Source organism: Hippocampus guttulatus, chromosome 22, assembly GCF_054856545.1.
Source record: "Hippocampus guttulatus isolate MCC_2025c chromosome 22, RoL_Hgut_1.0, whole genome shotgun sequence".
NCBI lineage: Eukaryota > Metazoa > Chordata > Actinopteri > Syngnathiformes > Syngnathidae > Hippocampus > Hippocampus guttulatus.
In genome coordinates this window covers 6,540,758-6,558,315 of record NC_141282.1, presented here as the reverse complement: position 1 = coordinate 6,558,315, position 17,558 = coordinate 6,540,758, and the positions used below count along the sequence as shown (strand labels likewise).

Here is a 17,558-nt window from a genome sequence, read left to right as displayed (position 1 = left end):
GAAAAAACGGCCACCGTTGTGTGTCGTTTACAAAGCCCTCCGGTAGATATTATGACTTAAAGACTCTCGGCAGAATCTCTCAGACGGAAGATTAACACAATGGAAGCAGACTGTAAAAATACCCATCTTTCCCCAAGCAATGTTTAACGGCGATAAAAACAAACAATTTAAAAAAAAGGCACGAATGGAAATGAACACACTCGGAGGAAAATTGGGCAAAGGGAGGAAAAGGCATCGAGACGACCATATTCGCCACGCGGCTTTCATCGCCAAAGGGGCGAGGTGTACTCTGTATTTCACCGCACCCAAAGTGTTGTGACACCCGCTCGGCCCGAGATCGACAGCGCCGCACATACGTCAGCAGGAATCAAAAGGAGGTGAAAATAGCGGCCGCTCCGACATCAACCTCGCAGGTGCGGGCCTGGAGACGGAAACACCTCAACATCCCATGAACAAAAAAGTGATGGAAAGTCAGCCATTTTGGTTTTAGGGGTCCCCCTGGGGTCCCCCTGAGGTCCCCTCAAGCTTTCCAGGGGTCCTTCAAAAAACTCCTGCTAATTTTGTCCAATTGCTACGTCATTGACAAACGATGCAAACGGTGGTGGCCTATGACAATACACATCTTGCAAGTGCCCACGTCTCGGCCCATTATTGATCACATTTTATGAAAATGAGCCACGGATGTACGCGTAAATAGATGATGCTAAATTACCCCCCAAAAATGAGTTTTGTCTTTCTAAAATCATTTCAAGAGATGGGGAAAAAAAATGCTGAGCCGGAAGGTTAAATCGTTAACGCTTGGACAGATAGATGGCGGATATATTCCCACAGATGGCGGCCTCGCCTCCAGTTCGTATTTCATCGCTTTAATGAATATCCGTGCCCGCTACCGGCACCTTCTCTTCCCACCGGGGAGAATAAGTAGCTCTCGGTAATCAGCGGCTCATCATAGCACGACGTGTGGCGCGCACACACTCGGGCTTCTTTTCGTCTCATCTACCGCTGCAGACTTTTCCAGCAAATGGGAGGTGGCGGCGGCGTTTACAAAAGCGGAGCCAGCCCACCGCTGGCGCTCCCGCGGGAGCTGGCCAACACGATGGAGCCATTAGGGGGAGGGGGTGGGGTGGGGGGGGGGGGGATGATGGCTGCTGCTTATTAAGGGCCAGAATGGGGGCCCATGTTTCAGCAAAGATGATTCACAATGCGCTTCCAGAGCACATCGTTAGCAAATAAACAACAACAAAAAAAATGAATAAAGACGGCGTCACCGGGCCACCGTTCTAATTTGATCAAGATGTAAAAAAAAAGCGCCAGTTCCCGTTCTTCACGGGCACACTCGAATGAACATCAGGTATTCTATTTCCTCTGCACACCGCGTGGCTGTTTAAGGACTGAATGGATCTGTTGAGCGAAGCTATTTTCATTATTCAGAGCGAGTGCGCATCCGGAAAATGGCCCGGCGAGTACATTACGGCGGGCCATCCTTGCTTTCAAGTGGCATCGCTCTCAACACCTGTCGCCCAATGGAAGGTTTGTTGTACTTCGCGCCCCCCCCCCCCCCCCCCGGCCCAAATAAATAAATAAATAAATAAAACGGAGGATTCAAATTGAATAATTTATCCCAAGCACACCAACATCTCTTTTTACAAGCAGGCGGCCGAGCCACGCACATCTCATATTTTCTCTCTCTCTCTCTCTCTTTTTCCGGGCTCCCTTCACTGAGGACTATATCGGACACAAAATGGACCAAATTAATGCTGCTTTACGGTTCACTATTTTAGAGCCATGTATCATACTTTCACTCTGACATGATGGCCCATAATAAAGTCGCGATCCACCGGGAGTAATGAGCCACTGCAAGGCCGGGCCACGGTCCACCGAATTCATTACTAAATAACCTGATGAGATGCAGGCTACACTCCGGTGGACACGGCGCAGCTTATTTAGACTCACTGGAAACCAAACTGGTCCTGGCTCTCGTATACGGCAAAAGTATGGGGACGACTCGCCGTCACACCGACGGGCGGACGCACAGAACTGGCTGAGCTGGACGATGCAAATAAAGCTGCCCAATCGTTCATCCGTTGAGAAAAAAAAAATAAAAAATGAACGCACATCAAATGGACACCTCTCTTTTTGTCTATTCTATCCATCTGCGTGTTTACCGACACCCAACTTGTAATCCGCTGCGATATGAACGGCGTTGGTCGGCGCCGCAAATGCCAAACGAGCGTGACAAATGTGCGCGGGCCACACCAGAGCTTATCTCGAGCAAGTGCGCTCCGAGCGAGGGGCCTGTCGGCAGAGCTTCGTTTGAACCCGGGACATTTTTCTTTGTCAGAAGTAGGAGGACCTATTTTTATCTTTGCTTCTTGTTTGATGAAGCAAGGGGAGAGCGGGGGGTGGGGGGTCGGTGGGGGGGTCAGAGCGCTTCATCCTTGATCCTGGCAGATTGGTCCTTTTCCCACATCTGGTGGCATTTTCAAGGTCACCTTAGGCAACACGGGCCAACGTTTGTTCGAAGTTGCAACCGGGTTTCCCCCCCCGTCTGTCATCTCTTTTGACGGCGTGCTACTGCCCCCAATTTTAATTGGAAAATACGTTCGCGTTGATGCGGATTCCTGAGCCCCGGATGATCGATGACGGCCCTCCTCCATAATGGAGCTGAGAAGCGCTAACGCGTAGCGGTGCGAACGCAGCTTGGAAAAGAAAAAGTAGCACGCGGCGGCCGGTTCAATTCCTGCAATGACTCCGCGTTTGACTACAACCGGGTAACGTTCAAGGCTTTATGACAACAAGGCAGCAGTCGCTAAAATGTCAAGGTGACATCGTCACCTCGGAATGGATTGCTGCTCGGGTAATCGCCGCGACGCATAAATGCGACGCTGCGAGAGAAATAGGTGCTAGCGTGACATTTATCACCTCATTTATGTAGCACGTGCAAGATTCAAACACGGGCGAGCAGGTAGTGAGTCTTTAAAAAAAAAAGAAAAATTCAACGTTCGCGCGGTGAAAATACTGTTCCGTCAAGGCAAAGTTAACATCCGGCATCAGTGCGGCATCTCAGCTTTTGAGACATTGCGGCTCAGGAGTGCTCGGAGTCTCCTGTCATCGCTCGTATCCAGCACCTAAACCGCTTTTGGCTGCAAGAGTCGGGGATTAAGAATTTTGCTGGAGGCCCTTTCAACACATTACTTCTGGTTATGGTTATTACTTGGGAGGCTGCGAACGTTCCTCATTTACGTCGCTGCCTGTTTTCAGGGTTGAAGAAGGCAATTTTCCAGTATTTTTTTTCAAGGCTGAGGCTGTATTAAAATAAATAAAAATCACACATCCGGACTTGAGCATTTTTAGACCGGCAAAATACAGTTTTTTTTTTCCTTCCCTCCAGTTGTTTTCTCTCCCCATCACAGCAAATCCAACATCTTTCAAGAGTTTCTGTGCGCACTAAACCAAACAGGAAGCGGGGCGCTTTCAGGTGGCGCGCCGCACGCCAATACGCAAACAAACACGGGGGCCAAAACAACTTGAGGTGGCAGACGGCGCACCACAGGAAATGTAAGCGCTACTCACACAGGAGGGGGAAGGGGGGGGGCGAGGGGGGGTTGGTGCTGTCATTCAAAGTGGCGCCAGGCAAAAAGAGAATGACGTCTGCGCTTTGAAAATACTCGCGACGATGGCAACCGCAAACCCCGCGCTCGCTGTCGATGCTTAAGATGGCGGCGGGTTGGGGAGGGGTGAGGGTGGCAGGGGGGCTGCAATACGTATTTCGGTGTAAAAACGACTCGAGTACGAACTGTCGAGTAACTTATGACCGAGTGAATTTGTTTAATTCGGCACCGACATCAAATAATAGAATGAGCCTCGCTTTTGCCCTCAATGCAATTCGCGTCGCTTTCCAACGTTGGCGTGACGAGGAGACGAGCCGCGTCGTCAACCGAATAGCTCGCTCCAAAGAGGCGCCAGTAGCGGCCGTACAACTTTTCCGAAGGAAACTTTTTTCCGAAAAATGAAAAGCCAAGGTCTGACTACAGCAGGGGGGGGGGGGGGGGGGGGGGAGTCTCACTTGCATGAGATGTTTGTATTGTCTTTTTCACACTATCTTCTCCCACCAACCACCTTCACGCTAAAAATAAACACTTGCGAGGGAATATGTTTAAGCTTCTTAAAGCAAAGCTGAAGGCGAAACAATGGCTGCCACCAAATGAGGTGTGAAAGATTGCAAGCATGCTTCGCCTTCACGTGTCTCTCCACTCGCACCATCTGTAGCCGTGTGCACGTGTTAGCTAGGTGTTAGTGACTTTGTGTCTAATTACAGCAATAAAACTCGATTTTTTTTTTTAAAACTAGGTTCAAAAGACATTTCGAGTAGAGAGGGCTGAATAATTACGACAATTCAAAAGGACATTGCAATGTCCTAGAATGCAACTTTAAAAAAAAACGAAAATAAATAAATCGCAAAGGCTGCAAGTCAAAATGTTCAAATCCGAATTCAGCGGGAGTATCGCCGTCATTGTATCGGGGGCGAGAGCAATTTCAATTCATGCCTTCGTCACCTCTCGGCTGGATTACCGTCATGCACTTGATTTTGGTGTCAGCCAATCCTCCACCAAGCGTCTCCAGTTGGTCCAGAATGCTGCTGCTCACCTCACTCCCTCTCCCTCAACATTTTAGAGCCCTTTTCAAGAGCCTATTATTTGTTTTCAGATGTCTCTGAGCTCCTCCGCCCCTTACGCATCTGCCGCCCATCTTTAAAACTCATTTTTATTCTTTGGCTTTTGACTCGGCATGAGACTTGATTTTGAGTCGGACTGGTTTTGAAGCTTTCTACTGTCTTTGTTATTGATTCGTGCGGTTCATTGTTTGCTGTCGTCCGATTTATTTCTTGCTCCGTGGACAGCACTTTGTAGACAGCGGCGGTTGTTTGAAAGTGCTCGAGAAATACGCCGGAGTCGAGCGTCACTCTTTAGTGCACAGCCGAGCATCGGGAGAATCACTTTAATCAAACTTGGCTACGAAATTGCCGCATGACCACTTTTAACAGGCTCCGTTTCATAAAAGCCCTTCTCGCAGAGTTGAGCATCATGCAGAACATTTTGCGCCATCCGCGACAGGCGCGTATAAAAATGATTCATATTTAATACAGCGCAATTCCGGACCGCGATGCTAACTAGAAATTGCAATTTCGGGAGGAATTACAGTACGTGTGAAAGCTGGAATGCGGAAATGGGAGGGAATCATGTGGATATGTCCACATCTGTCATCTCTTGTTCGGGGATGTGCAGAAATGTGCACGACGTACACACGGGCCTTCGGGTACTAAATATTTCATTGGCGATAAACATTGCAGTGAAAGACGTCACGCTGAGTCAGAGAAAGAGAGACGGGAGATAACGACTTCAAAGTGGGAGGGGAAGGTTAAACATGAACAAAAAAAAAAAAACAAAGTCCAGACAACACGGAGGAGTCTGCGTGTCATGTTGCGACATTAACGGAGGCTGAAAGGTCAAGGCGTTCTTGAAGCGAGGAGGCTCCCATTCAGCACTTTGGGGACCGGTTTTAGTCTCAACGAGGCACCTTTGACTGGTCATGCCGGCCGCGCTAACGAGAGGGCGGGCGTTCCAGCTCCTCCATCGGGCCGTTTAATTTGCGCAATCGGGAGGATGAACAAAAGCGGCTCGGCTTCGTGTTTACTCGTGAGGTGTGCGCACGCGCAAAAGAGAAGGCGTGGCTTTGTGCGGCGGCCCTTGTAATCATCTTATTCAACGCCGCGGACTTGAGAATGCCGTGTCAGATTTTTAACAGTGATTGAACACTGGATAACTGCGCTTTATTGACAGGCTGTTTTTATAATTGTATTATTATTTTTTTTGCACGTGACGTAAAAGCTCATTTTTATTTTTATGGAGCGCTTCCTCCTCGGACTATTCGTCATAAGCGCATTTCCCACGTTATCGGCGAGTCCTACGCGACGACGAACGCGAGCGTGGAGTCAATTTCACACTCAGACGGCGGCCGATCGATGGGGCGTGTGCGGAGCGTCTCGACTCTTCGAGCGCCCTTAAAGCTAAAAGATGAAGCCAGCCCAGGCTGAGACTTAACACCGTGGCAACATTTGATTTGTCTTCTTGTTAATATTTGATTCTCTGCTCGGGCACAATCAAATAAATAAAACGCAAGGAGAGGGAGAAAGAGAGACAGAGAGAGAGCGAGTATTATTTATTAATCGAGTCATTATGCCCAGTCAAATCGCAAACACCTGATGAAATATTCATCTTCGCCCCATTTTGGGAGAGGAGCACTGCATTCATCATTGGCCACTAAATACATTGTAGTTTAGACAAAACAAGTCGCGAGGGAGTTCATAAAGTAGCATACGGAGAGGAAATACCCAAGTACCCAAAGTCTGTTAGTTCTCGTGGACGAGAGCAGGCGAAAGTAGACGAGATCGGGCCGAAAAAGTGGGCCAATGTGACAGCCATGTTGGAAGGGGAGGAGGGGCTTCCCATTAAAAATAATGCATGTATATACGTGGCGGCCATGTTAGGAGGGGCCGCCGTCGTAGGGAATATCAAGCTGCATTGGGTGTCTGAAAAAAAAGTACACCGATATAATGGACTATTGCTATTTCTCTCTCTTTTTTTTTTTTTTTTTTTATTTATATTTCAACGGTTGCAAATGACTGAAGCGTTTACGCCGCGAGGCAAACATGACAGTGTGTGGACCGGATGTCATTCGAATGAAGGCCCTAACAGTTGATCGTTTCTGTTTTTCCATCTTCTCGCAAGACCGGAATCGACTTTTTCATGTATTTTAATCATTTGCTGTCAAATTGCACGCACTTACACAGCGTCGTGTGTGCGCGTGTGTGGTCAGTGCATCTGACAGATGAGAAAGAGTGGGCCTACCAGGGACCAATGCCGCCCCCCTCCAGAGTCTGTTCCCAAGGCCTGTTCATTACCGCCAGCAGCGGAGAAAAATACTCCGCAGCCCGCCAACTTCATTTGCTGCCATTTTCTCTCATTTTTCGCTGCAAAGCACAACAGAGCGCCGCCGTGGCTCCCCCGCAGCGCACCGGCGCACGCCTGCGAAGGAGAGATTGGTCTAGGCGAGCTCACACGCTGTTTCAAAGCTAAAGCTGCCTGGAATTCTCCCCCCCACCCTCCCCACTCCACCCCCCAACTTCGTTTTTCATCTGTCATGTTTCCTAAGAGAGAGAAAATGAATCGGACGACTTGCGTTTTGCTTTCTTGTCGTTAGTGAAAAACTTTACATTTGAGGAACGCCGAAGCGGAAACAGTGCGACAAATGAAATTAGATACTTTCAGCGTATTGCGCAATCTCTGTCAAAGTCTGTTTGTTCCTGAATTGGACGCGGTTGGCCGTGACCGGTCCACTGTCAGGTGTCCAGCTTGCGCTACTTCTCTCATCATCGGGAAAGAAACTTTGCAGTTGACTCGAGCAGGCTAAAAAGCAGCCTTGGGATAATTACGGCGATTCTGCTCGGGGTGAACTTCAAACTCAAGACGAAAATTGTGACCTTCGCACCTCTATCATCAATCCAAACTAGGCATTCCTATTTCTTGATAAGATTATGCCAATGATCCTATTTGATTGTTGTGGTCTCTGGAGCATTTCAACCCGTTGTTACGGGTCCTGAATGCTAGCAGAACGATGACACGACACTGTGCCCCCCGCCGCGGCTCATCTCAAAGAAGAGCCATGACATAGAAATCGATCCCCTTTGCGTTACAGGCAGCTCACATTGCGGCAAGTCAGCGAGAAGCAGGCCTGTCATGGCCGCCAAAGAAACCGAGGTGACAAAGCACATTTTTGTGTTGATTCATTTCTGTAAGATGGATCATTCGAAACGTCTTAACAGTCCCCCAAATTAGGTCGGCGTATGTTTTGGGGTCCTGGCTCGCGCTCACGTTTCCGGCACCTGGCTGCGGCCGTGATGAACGGCAGATTTCCGAGGCTGATACGCATCAGGGGCATTAGTATGCCTCGGAGGAGCCGTGTGCACTTTGTCAGGAGAGGTGGTGATGTAAGGTGAGGCGGGGCTGGGGGGGCGGGGGGGTAAATGTTTGCAGTTTGCTCACTGACCCGGAGCGCACCATCCATCCCCCTCCCCCGCGCAGTGACACAGTGCCCCCTCTGGGCTTGGAATGAAAGCATATACACTTACACACGATACAACCGCGACATTGGAAGGAAACATCACGAGGACGCATGTATGGAGTCGCCTCCATTCCTTCATAAACAACCAAGACAGGTTTTGTGAACGTTTGATTTCTGAACAAAGCCTCCCTCCGCATGCTCGGGCTGCAGTGCACGCGATGCCGACACGAGCTCAAGCTAGCGAAGAAGTCGGCGGCCAAATGCAATCGTCCGTACTTTTTGTGCTATTGCTGGATTTTTAAAAGCGTCGGACGAAAAAGGTCAACAGTGAAAAGAAGTCGGTGTATAGATTATGAACAATCTAAATTTCCAGAGCCATAAAAAAACAAAAAAATCAACAACATTTTTTCAACACGCAGCCAATAATGTCAACCACTGGCAACAAAAGTGACTCCAACCTGGAGTGAAACTGTCCAAATTGGGCCCACTTAAGCAGTCAAGGCGATGGACTACAGAAAAGGATGGTGGCCGCACAACAGAAACTCTTTGGGTCCGGTCAAGTACAAAGTTATCATTTCGAATATCGGGGAAAATAATTGGATGGCCGCGATATCAGAAAGTACAAAAAAAGAAATGCAGAGTTGTCCGTACTTGTTTGCTTACCGGCAAATTGGCATGCTAAAAGTTGAGATGTATCCTCAATTCAACTCGGCCGCAAACCTGGCAGATGTTCGTGCATCAGATTGAGGCTTTCTTTTTGGAACGGGAAGAAGATAAAAAATACACACACACACACACACAAAAAAACCCTCTGTTATGCTATAAAGGCTCCTTGGCACTCATTGAGCTCTTTGGAAAAGATTTGAACGGAGAAGAAAGGAAACAACTGGCGCAATCTTGTTTGGATAAGACAGATAGTTATCCAGCGGCTTTAATCCAGTTTTTAAAAGAGTCCGGTTTTTCCAAGTCTCCCCTTGGGGGTTGCGAGGGGTGGGGGGGGGGGGGGACACGTCATCTTACGCAACTTTTGTAAGTGCCAACAGGCTCACGTGATCTTCTCTCTCTCTGTGTGATGTTGGCAAGTACAACAACAGCTCGTCGAGTGTCAACCTGCGACTTCCCCGAACCCTTTAGAGGCTTCTCGGAAAGGAAGTGTTGACAACGCGCAAACCCGATGCAGGAATTGGCGGCGGGTTTATTAACACCCGCCGTTCGCGGCTTCCCCGAGGTGCCTCGACGGGTGGCGGCTCGCCAGAGCGGGCCAAATGAATCACCGAGAAATATGCTCTGGAAAGGCCTTTGTACGATTCACGTGGATTCGGATGTTTCCGCACCGTCGATTTTTGCCACAGGGCTTCCTCTTATTTTTATTTATTTTTTTTTTTTTGGGCGACGAATGCGATCGTCGACGTGAATACGTTCTTAAGTCAAAACTAGTTTGGACTTTCATTCGACCCGTCGGCATCTCCGATTGGAACTCGCGTGAGGTCAGCCGACGCTTGATCTGGGAAAACGACGTCAGCGAAAACAGAACCTGCACCTCTGGGGCATCTTAGCGCGCCGATGATGCTCGATCGGGAAAAGTTACCCTGCCCTCGCAACACAGATAATGTATTTGAATCAACCTTCATTTATTTTTATTTTTTTTTTACAGTGTAAAAATAAGCGTTGCGGGACTGGTGTCGGAAAAGACATTTGAAAGCCAAACTACACCTTAAAAGTTGATCTCAGGATACCCTTCGGCTGCTATGTTTTTTTTTTTGTGTGTGTGGAAAGGCTGAACATTTCACCTCACATGACCTCCTTTCTTTGTTTTTGTTTTCAACCTGTCCTTTTCAACTGCTCGCTCATGCAGAATTTCGGCTCTGTTATGCTGTGTTTTTTCTCTTTTTTCCCCCCCTTTTCTGTGCAAGAAGGGAGTTGGAAATACTCAGCAACAGAGTTGATCAATCTTTAAACAGGCTGTGATTTAAAGAAGGGAAATATTCTCTCTCTTTTTTTTTTTTTTTTTCCCCCTTCGTAATTTTTTTTGTAGCCGCATGCGGCGCAGCACGATGGCTCTTTTGGTTCTTGCCAGCAATCAAGACTCAAGCGCGGAAAAGGCGACAAGCAACAAGAAAGGCCCGCCGCTCGCAGCATGAGGCCACGCTGCGGTGCAAATGATCTCAGGGGAAGAATCGGACGACGAGCGCGACTCCGACGACGAATCGAATCACCCCGCCGTCATACGAAGCGGCCCTTTTCGACGTCTGCCACCCCCACGTGAGGCTTACAAGGGCCGACCTGGGCACGCCTCGTCCCCCTTTCCTCTACTTTGCTTTTTATTTAGCGCACATTTTCACCCTCTTCGGGTGCACTGCCAATTCCGGGACCTTCTCTTCGTGAAGGAGGTGAGGAAAAAAACCCCAGAAAGATTATAAGGAAATGATGAAAACGCCAGTAACAGAAAGTAAAATGGTGTTTCATCAACATTTCAACATACAGAAGGAGGAGAGCCAAAGAAGGTAAAAGCCGGAGTGAGTCCAGTCAAAGCATAAGGAAACGACCGAGCGATGCTTGAACCGACGCTCATTTGATCCAATTCCAGTCAAACCGTTGAAATACAAACATTTGGGGAAAAATAAGATGAATCAATGCCTGCGTTTTAAGGGTGTTAAAATGCACACGAGAGGGGGGGGGCGGTGGGGAGATAATGTTTTTGGGCTACTTTCTGTTCTCACATATATGAATAGCATCACATTTGCACCATGCGAACCTGAGCTCACTATTATTGAGCGATAGTAATCCACCGTTGCCATGGCAACAGCTCCGATGCCATTCGTCCCTTTACATTACAAAGCCTGCAAACGAAACCGCTGTCGTGCTTTAGTCGATTTAGCATTTTGAGGTTTTGTCCGCCTCACAGGATACACGTACTGGCAGAGCGTTCTCACGCACGCACACACACACACGCACGCACGCACGCACAAGCGTGACAAGTGCGACGTGACACCACCCACAAACACCTGCGTCCCTCCATCTCGGCTCCCCGTGGCTTCGTGTCTCCTTACGACGGGCCAAGATGGCGAACAGGACATTTTCCTTTTATGCCCTGCCAGTGAATGTCACCGCGCCACCGGCATCAATTCTCTCGTCTCTCACACGCACACGCACACGCACACACACACACACACACACATTGAGCGCAATTGTTGCGCGGCAGCCGACTCCGTTGAAAGCATCGAGATCGGAGCGGGCCGACATTTCGTTCTTTCCATACGACGAAGGAGATGATGGACGAAGACATGCGGTCTTCATCAGAGACGAGCGCTGCAGGTCTGACTGAGGCTCATTTCATTTGCTTAAGTGGATGTTGGAGGCAAGTACATGACGACGCTCTCCGCATACACTGACGTGCAGTGCAATTTTTTAACAGTTCACTCGGCTTCAGTAAAATAGACATTTTGTACCGCAAAATAGGAAGTTACTCCAGCGCAACCTAGACTTTGTTTGAATATATTCGAGTTCATCCTCTGCGATCCTGCTTTTTAGGCCAACAGAAAGTGACAACTGCCGCTTCAGGTAATTTTATAACGTACGTCTTTGGGCATGATTATTTTGCGGTAGTGTGAGATGAAAAATGAGGTTGGTTAGTTCGGAATAAACCCTAAACAATTTGTTTGCCTGAAAAGCAGAGTGACTGGTATGCGGTTCCTCTATTGCACTTGCTCTCTCTCGACGTATTGCGTGCGTTAATGTGTTTGCAATCATTGGAAAGTGTATTTTAAGGCTCCACAAATTCAGCTTTGCAGCTTCCTTGGAAAGCACTCGCTGTTCCTTCGGCAATCTAATCGCAAAACATACGTTGAATACAAAGAGTTGAACTAATGCGGGTCTTTTAAAAAGACATTTCCCCAACTTTATACTTTCTTAATGTGCATTTCCAATCCACAGTCCACATAAAAAGCTTGTAGGTGGGGAAAAAAGAAGCACATTAGTGAGCACTAATCGCATTGCCCTTCGGGTCGCAAATTGATTTGCACTCGGACGGGAGGGAGTCTTGGCTTCGGGGTTTCCGCCAGGCTGGCCCCATCATTTGGAGCTCGCGGTCTTAGTCGATAGAAGGCGACGGTTTCGAGGAGGGCAATTAGCATCAGGCCACGCCGGGGAGCTTGTCGTCCAATCGTTGCCGTCACCAAAACGCGTCGCTTCAATAAGCGAATGATCATCACAGTCGCAGATGGAAGTCCAAGTGAAATCACCCGAGGAAAGTAACCGTCACCGAGGCTACCTCGGGAAGATATCAACTCGTACGCTTCGGTTATGTTGAAGCTTTTTTTTTTTTTTCTTGAAAGTGAGAACTGGAGCTGAGAGACTCTCCAGTCTGATATTAGTGTAAATATGTCCCACTCGGTGGGAATCAGCATAAAAGGCAGCTAGCAGCTGGCGCTTTGCGAGCTCCTGCGGGCCTCGGTCAGCACACACCACCGGCTCGCCGATGAAGACAGATGGATCGGGGGCCGCAGTCCTGACGCGCTCCGCTACGGACACCCCCGCCCAACTGCTTCGCCATCCTCCCCCCGCAGGCCACGAGCGCCCTCCTCTCGCTACGATGAGAGCCAAGCTTCCGACGAAGCCGGATAACCGGCGGAGAGCGCGCGACTGGGAACTGATATGCAACGAGAGACGCAGCTTTACTTTTGCAAACGCCGTTGTTTTTTTTTTTTGAAATCGTTTGTGATTCAGTGCGCCGCGGATATATCGCGCTTGATCGTTCCATGCAAGTCTGAGTCGAGCCACGAAATTGCTCGCTTGCATTGAAGTCTTTTTGTCTGTGAAGAAGGTTGGAAAGAGTTCGCACCTGAGCCGCCAAGGACTTCTCGTTGCCGGGGAACAAAGGCGCCGCATCATAACATGTGACAAATCGTCATTTGCAATCGACAGGACGCCCTCAAATGTCAACAGCAAAGGTGGACAAAGACGGCAACGGTGTCGTGGGCTGCGTTCCAACTACCCAACGATTCGGTTCCTAATTTTTAATTGACAGATTTTTTTTTTTCTTTTCCCTGGGATTTTGGTGGACCTACAGGAGATTTTATATGTGGCGCCAAATCGCACATTGCTCATAACTCGATGACAATGGACACATGCACACAAAGTAGAGCGGGGCAAATTAACAAGCGGATAAATTCAAATGAATTGTCAACGTTAGCTCATTGCATCAGTGTACAATCGCTCTGGTGTCATTTAGCGGGTGCAGCAATTGCCTCGATTTATGAATAAATGTAGACCAACCAAAGCGCAATGACAGCAAAATTGCATCCTCTAACTATTCGGAGACAAAAGTCCACGTTACTTGGCCGTGACTGGCCAGCCGAGTGTACAAAGTACACTGCATTGTGGCATAAAAATCTCATGCGGTGGATCAACTAAAACTACAAAAAACTTCTTATAAAAAGAACAGAATTAAAAAAAAATAACCCTTCAAAACGAACCAACAACCACAATGAAAAACATCCTAACCCAAACCCCCTAATAATGTATTTCCCCCCGCTATTTATTTCCATTATTTCTCAAATCACACTGCACGTGCCCACTATTTCTGAATGGGAAACATCTTCTCGGTGTGCCTCACAACAAATCAAAGCCAGTGTTGTTTCACAAAAGGCGGAATTGCTCCTTGCGTCCACTAACACCTTCCTGCGCCCAAATTGAGGATATGTCACGCAAGACTTCCCATCCGCACAACACTATTTCCCTGCCGCCTCTCTCTTTTTTTGTTGTTGTTGTCTTGATCCGCTTCCAAAGCGCTGGAAACCAACTTGTCATCTCTCCCGTTTGGGGGATGAAGTGACGGCCCCTCCGAGGACTGAAGCCAGTCAAAAAAAAAACAAAAAACTCAATTTGGGGAATCATCTCCCCCACACCAACCCCCAATAATCTACGAGGAGACAACAGATCAAGTCTCTGAGTGGAAACGTCAGATAAGACGCTTCCCATTCTCCCTGGAGTGATATGGAAAAAGAGAGAAACACCTTTGGGGTTCTCCGCGGATGCGCGTGACACCAAAATTCACCCCAGGCACCGCGGCATTAATACCCGGCGCCGTCTTCCCCGCCCACTTTTTGATAATTCCGCATCATTACGCGCAAATGCTCCAAATGGAGGCTGTTTAGGGCTGCTAGAATGGCACTGCGGAAACCTCACGCTGAATGCAATGAATGACCCGAGAAAGGTGCTCAATGCGTGGACAATTACAGCAGCTGTGCAAGGCAGGCAATGTTTACATGACACCCGTGGCACGTAACAATGCTTCATTCCGCAAATGTTACCTGGTGTCTTTTTCTTTGGGCCCTTGTCAGTGCTCTCCGCGGCGGCCGTTCCTTGACGATGGATCCAAGTGGAAAAATGACTCCCCATCACTGCAGAGAATAATTGTTGTGAAATGACAGCTGAGAGTGGATAATTACCACGAGCGCCGGTTGCTGTCTGTTTTACAAGCAAGGCAAAAAACAAACCAACACATGGACGAAGCACTCAAGGCGAAAAGAACACTTTGTCGGCAAGACAGACAAAACTCTCGGTCGAACAAAACTTGCGAGTGAATTATTATTTTCAGCCAGCCGCTTTCCACTTACTTCCATTTCGAAGGTGGTGGGGCTTGGGAAGAAAGAGTCACCTGCAATCATATCCAGTTCGCTTATGACCACAGTTAGGAGAAGTGGTACTGTACTAAAAAATGCATGATTGATAGATGGAGCTTTCAACCGCAATATTCCATTTTTGCCTCCTTTCAGGTGCAGAGCCGACGGCTGTTTGTTAATTAGGAAACCTGCGCTCGAGGCCATGTAGTAAGTGAGCTCGGTGTCAACAGTAGCAATTTTTATCAGTTGAATACAATAAAAACATAATAATTATAGCATTTATATATTTTGTTTATTCTTTTATTCAATAACAATGGCAGAGTTGACAATTTTTCTCTGTATTATGAGTTATCCTTTTCCTTTCAGAACAGGAAGTGACGTAGACGTGGCCATTTTGGATTTGGGAATCGTGTGCCATGCCCAACTCTTGCCAATGTTTTTTTACCTCATTGCTGTTTCGTTATTGTAACAATTTACTTTTGTAGTTGCTCAATAAATATCATTAAAAAGTAATTCTGTATATGGGTATATGTGCTGTAAATATAAACTCTACACACTTTTTCCTCATGCTGAGTTGCCATGGTAATGTCTCTGTATACAAACAAACATGGACGTTTGTGTGCGTGTTTTTTTTTTTAAATCATGCTAAGGATGTGAATTGACAAAGCATTATGATAATGAATGATGCGCATTCAATGTAATTGTGATTTTGTCTAATTGATTTAACTTTTTGGCAAAAATTGGCAAAAAGTGCATTGAGCAACATTGAGAAGCCACTTGGGAGCAGAGAAGGCAGGCTTTTCTTCTTTTTTTTGACAGTTTTGGCTTCGCTCGCTTTTTCTAAAGTAGCTTGCCCGGCGCTGATTTTTATGGAATTTTAATTCAATATCTAATAACACAACAAGCAACATTTACAGTGGGCCATTTATTGAACTTGTAAATGCGTCATAAAAGCATGACCTTTTATTTTTTTTCTACACTCACAAAACCCATAAACGTTTGCACATTTATAATAATAATCATTTGCTGCTTCAACATTACATTCAAAGCTGTAAATCGTTATAACTACATTTTGTTAAAAACACAGTATTTACATAAATTGCAATACTTTTTTTTTTTTAATATTTGGCTTACTTACATTAATCTCATCACAAAATTTACAGGTTCTCCAGAACTGATTAATGGTAATATTTCATGTTAAAATTTAAAAAAAAATCACAACTCATAAAACAACTACGAAAATGAGACATACAAACAATACTAAAGCTAATCCCCTACGCGACCCATTCTGGAAAGAAAAAAAAAAAAGCATCACTGAACTCACGACTGAGGAACATGCGATGCTGAATGTCCTCTGGCGTACGCATCAGAATGGACTCGTCACCGAGCGATGGCGGTGCCATTAAACGGGGTCGTCAACAACAATCTGCGTTTCGACTTTACATGTCATTTCTGCTCCAATTACTTTGTCCAAGAGAGATGACATAACAGTACTTGTCATGTTACTGACAGTGTCGTAGAATTGTGCTTGGAAAAAAAATAAAGTTGCGTATGATCAGTAGGGTAGAGCATTTTTGGGGTCTGCAAAAATCACGTTGCAGATGATCTGTTGAGATGAGCAATTCATTTTGTTGTCTTGGCACTATTTAAAAAAAACAAAAAAAAATGTTCCATTGTGCATTATACTTTGGCACAATACATGTAGCCCACCTGTTGAAGGTCATGCAATACGGTCAAGGACAAGTCCAGGCTCTAAAGCATGCAAAAATGCCAATAATCGCCCAAGTGTTTGGTCCAACTTTCTTCATTGAAAAGTGCAAAGCTGATTGGGGAAAAAAAAGTCGACAGAGGGTAGCGGGTTGCGAATGAAACGACTGGCCTCGACGACTAACTTTAAAAAGTTGCTGGTCTTCAAATGGTAAAGTTACCTTTGCTTAAAAAAAATTAAATAAAAGTAATCGTTCGGAAATGTCACTTCATCGTACCATCGCTGCCGTAGATATGACGATATTGATCCGTGTTTAATTCCTTCTCAAGCACCATTTTTGCCATACAGTGTACAAATGTACAATTGTTACAAAAGACGCAGAAAGAAAAATAAAATACGTGCAAGATGGACGGTTCCCAATACTTAAGGCAAAAAACAATCCTGATGTTTTTTTGATGACGCCTATCAAAACTGTAAACACAAGCTATAGAAAAACGAGGCTCCGTTTCTAAAAACCGCCCGCCTTTTATCGGAGCGGAGGTACGGGATTCCGAGCTGAAAAACAAACAACCCAAAAGTTGAGTGCCCAGTAGAAAAGTGCAAATAATGCCAGTGTGTTTCTTTGCCGTCCTCCTATAGCTGCGACACCTTGCGGGGCAGAGGCCTCGGCCTGGGCACGCGAGGGTCCGAGGTTCCGTCCAGCTTCATGCTGCCCGTGCGCAGCTGGTGAGGTTTGGGGGGCAGGGCCGGGGGGTCTGCCTGCGGCGGGATGGACAGGCTGTGGGGCAGCGGCACGGGGCGGCCGCGGGGGTTGTTCCTCTCGTAGACGCTGTAAGGCGGCGGCGTCTTGCTCTCTCTGCGGACGGGCTCGTCGGGGGCCGAGCCCGGCGTGGCGGCCGGCGGCTCGCCGGCGGCCAACTCGGTGCCCGACGCCTCCGACACGCTGCAGCGGCTCAGCGAGGAGATGCCGCTGCTGTAGCTGCCCGAGAGGACGGGCGAGTTGGAGACCAGGCTTGTGGAGTGGCACTCGGTGGGCGACGGCGTGAACGGCGGCATGGTGGCCTGGTGGTGGGACAAAACGCACAACCGTGACTTCATCTTCCCAC

At 47.5% G+C, this 17,558-nt stretch overlaps 1 protein-coding gene across 2 annotated transcripts in view; it reads right to left on the bottom strand.

Annotated features, from left to right (window-relative positions):
- Nucleotides 1-15,654: 15,654 nt before the first annotated feature.
- dock4b (dedicator of cytokinesis 4b) overlaps nucleotides 15,655-17,558 on the bottom strand; it is a 43,331-nt gene continuing 41,427 nt past the window's right edge. For both annotated transcript variants that reach the window (XM_086102832.1, XM_086102833.1), the window contains one exon: nucleotides 15,655-17,514. In XM_086102832.1, the coding sequence (XP_085958958.1) occupies nucleotides 17,086-17,514 (429 nt within the window). In that variant the 3' untranslated portion in view covers nucleotides 15,655-17,085. The remainder of the gene's footprint in view (nucleotides 17,515-17,558) is intronic.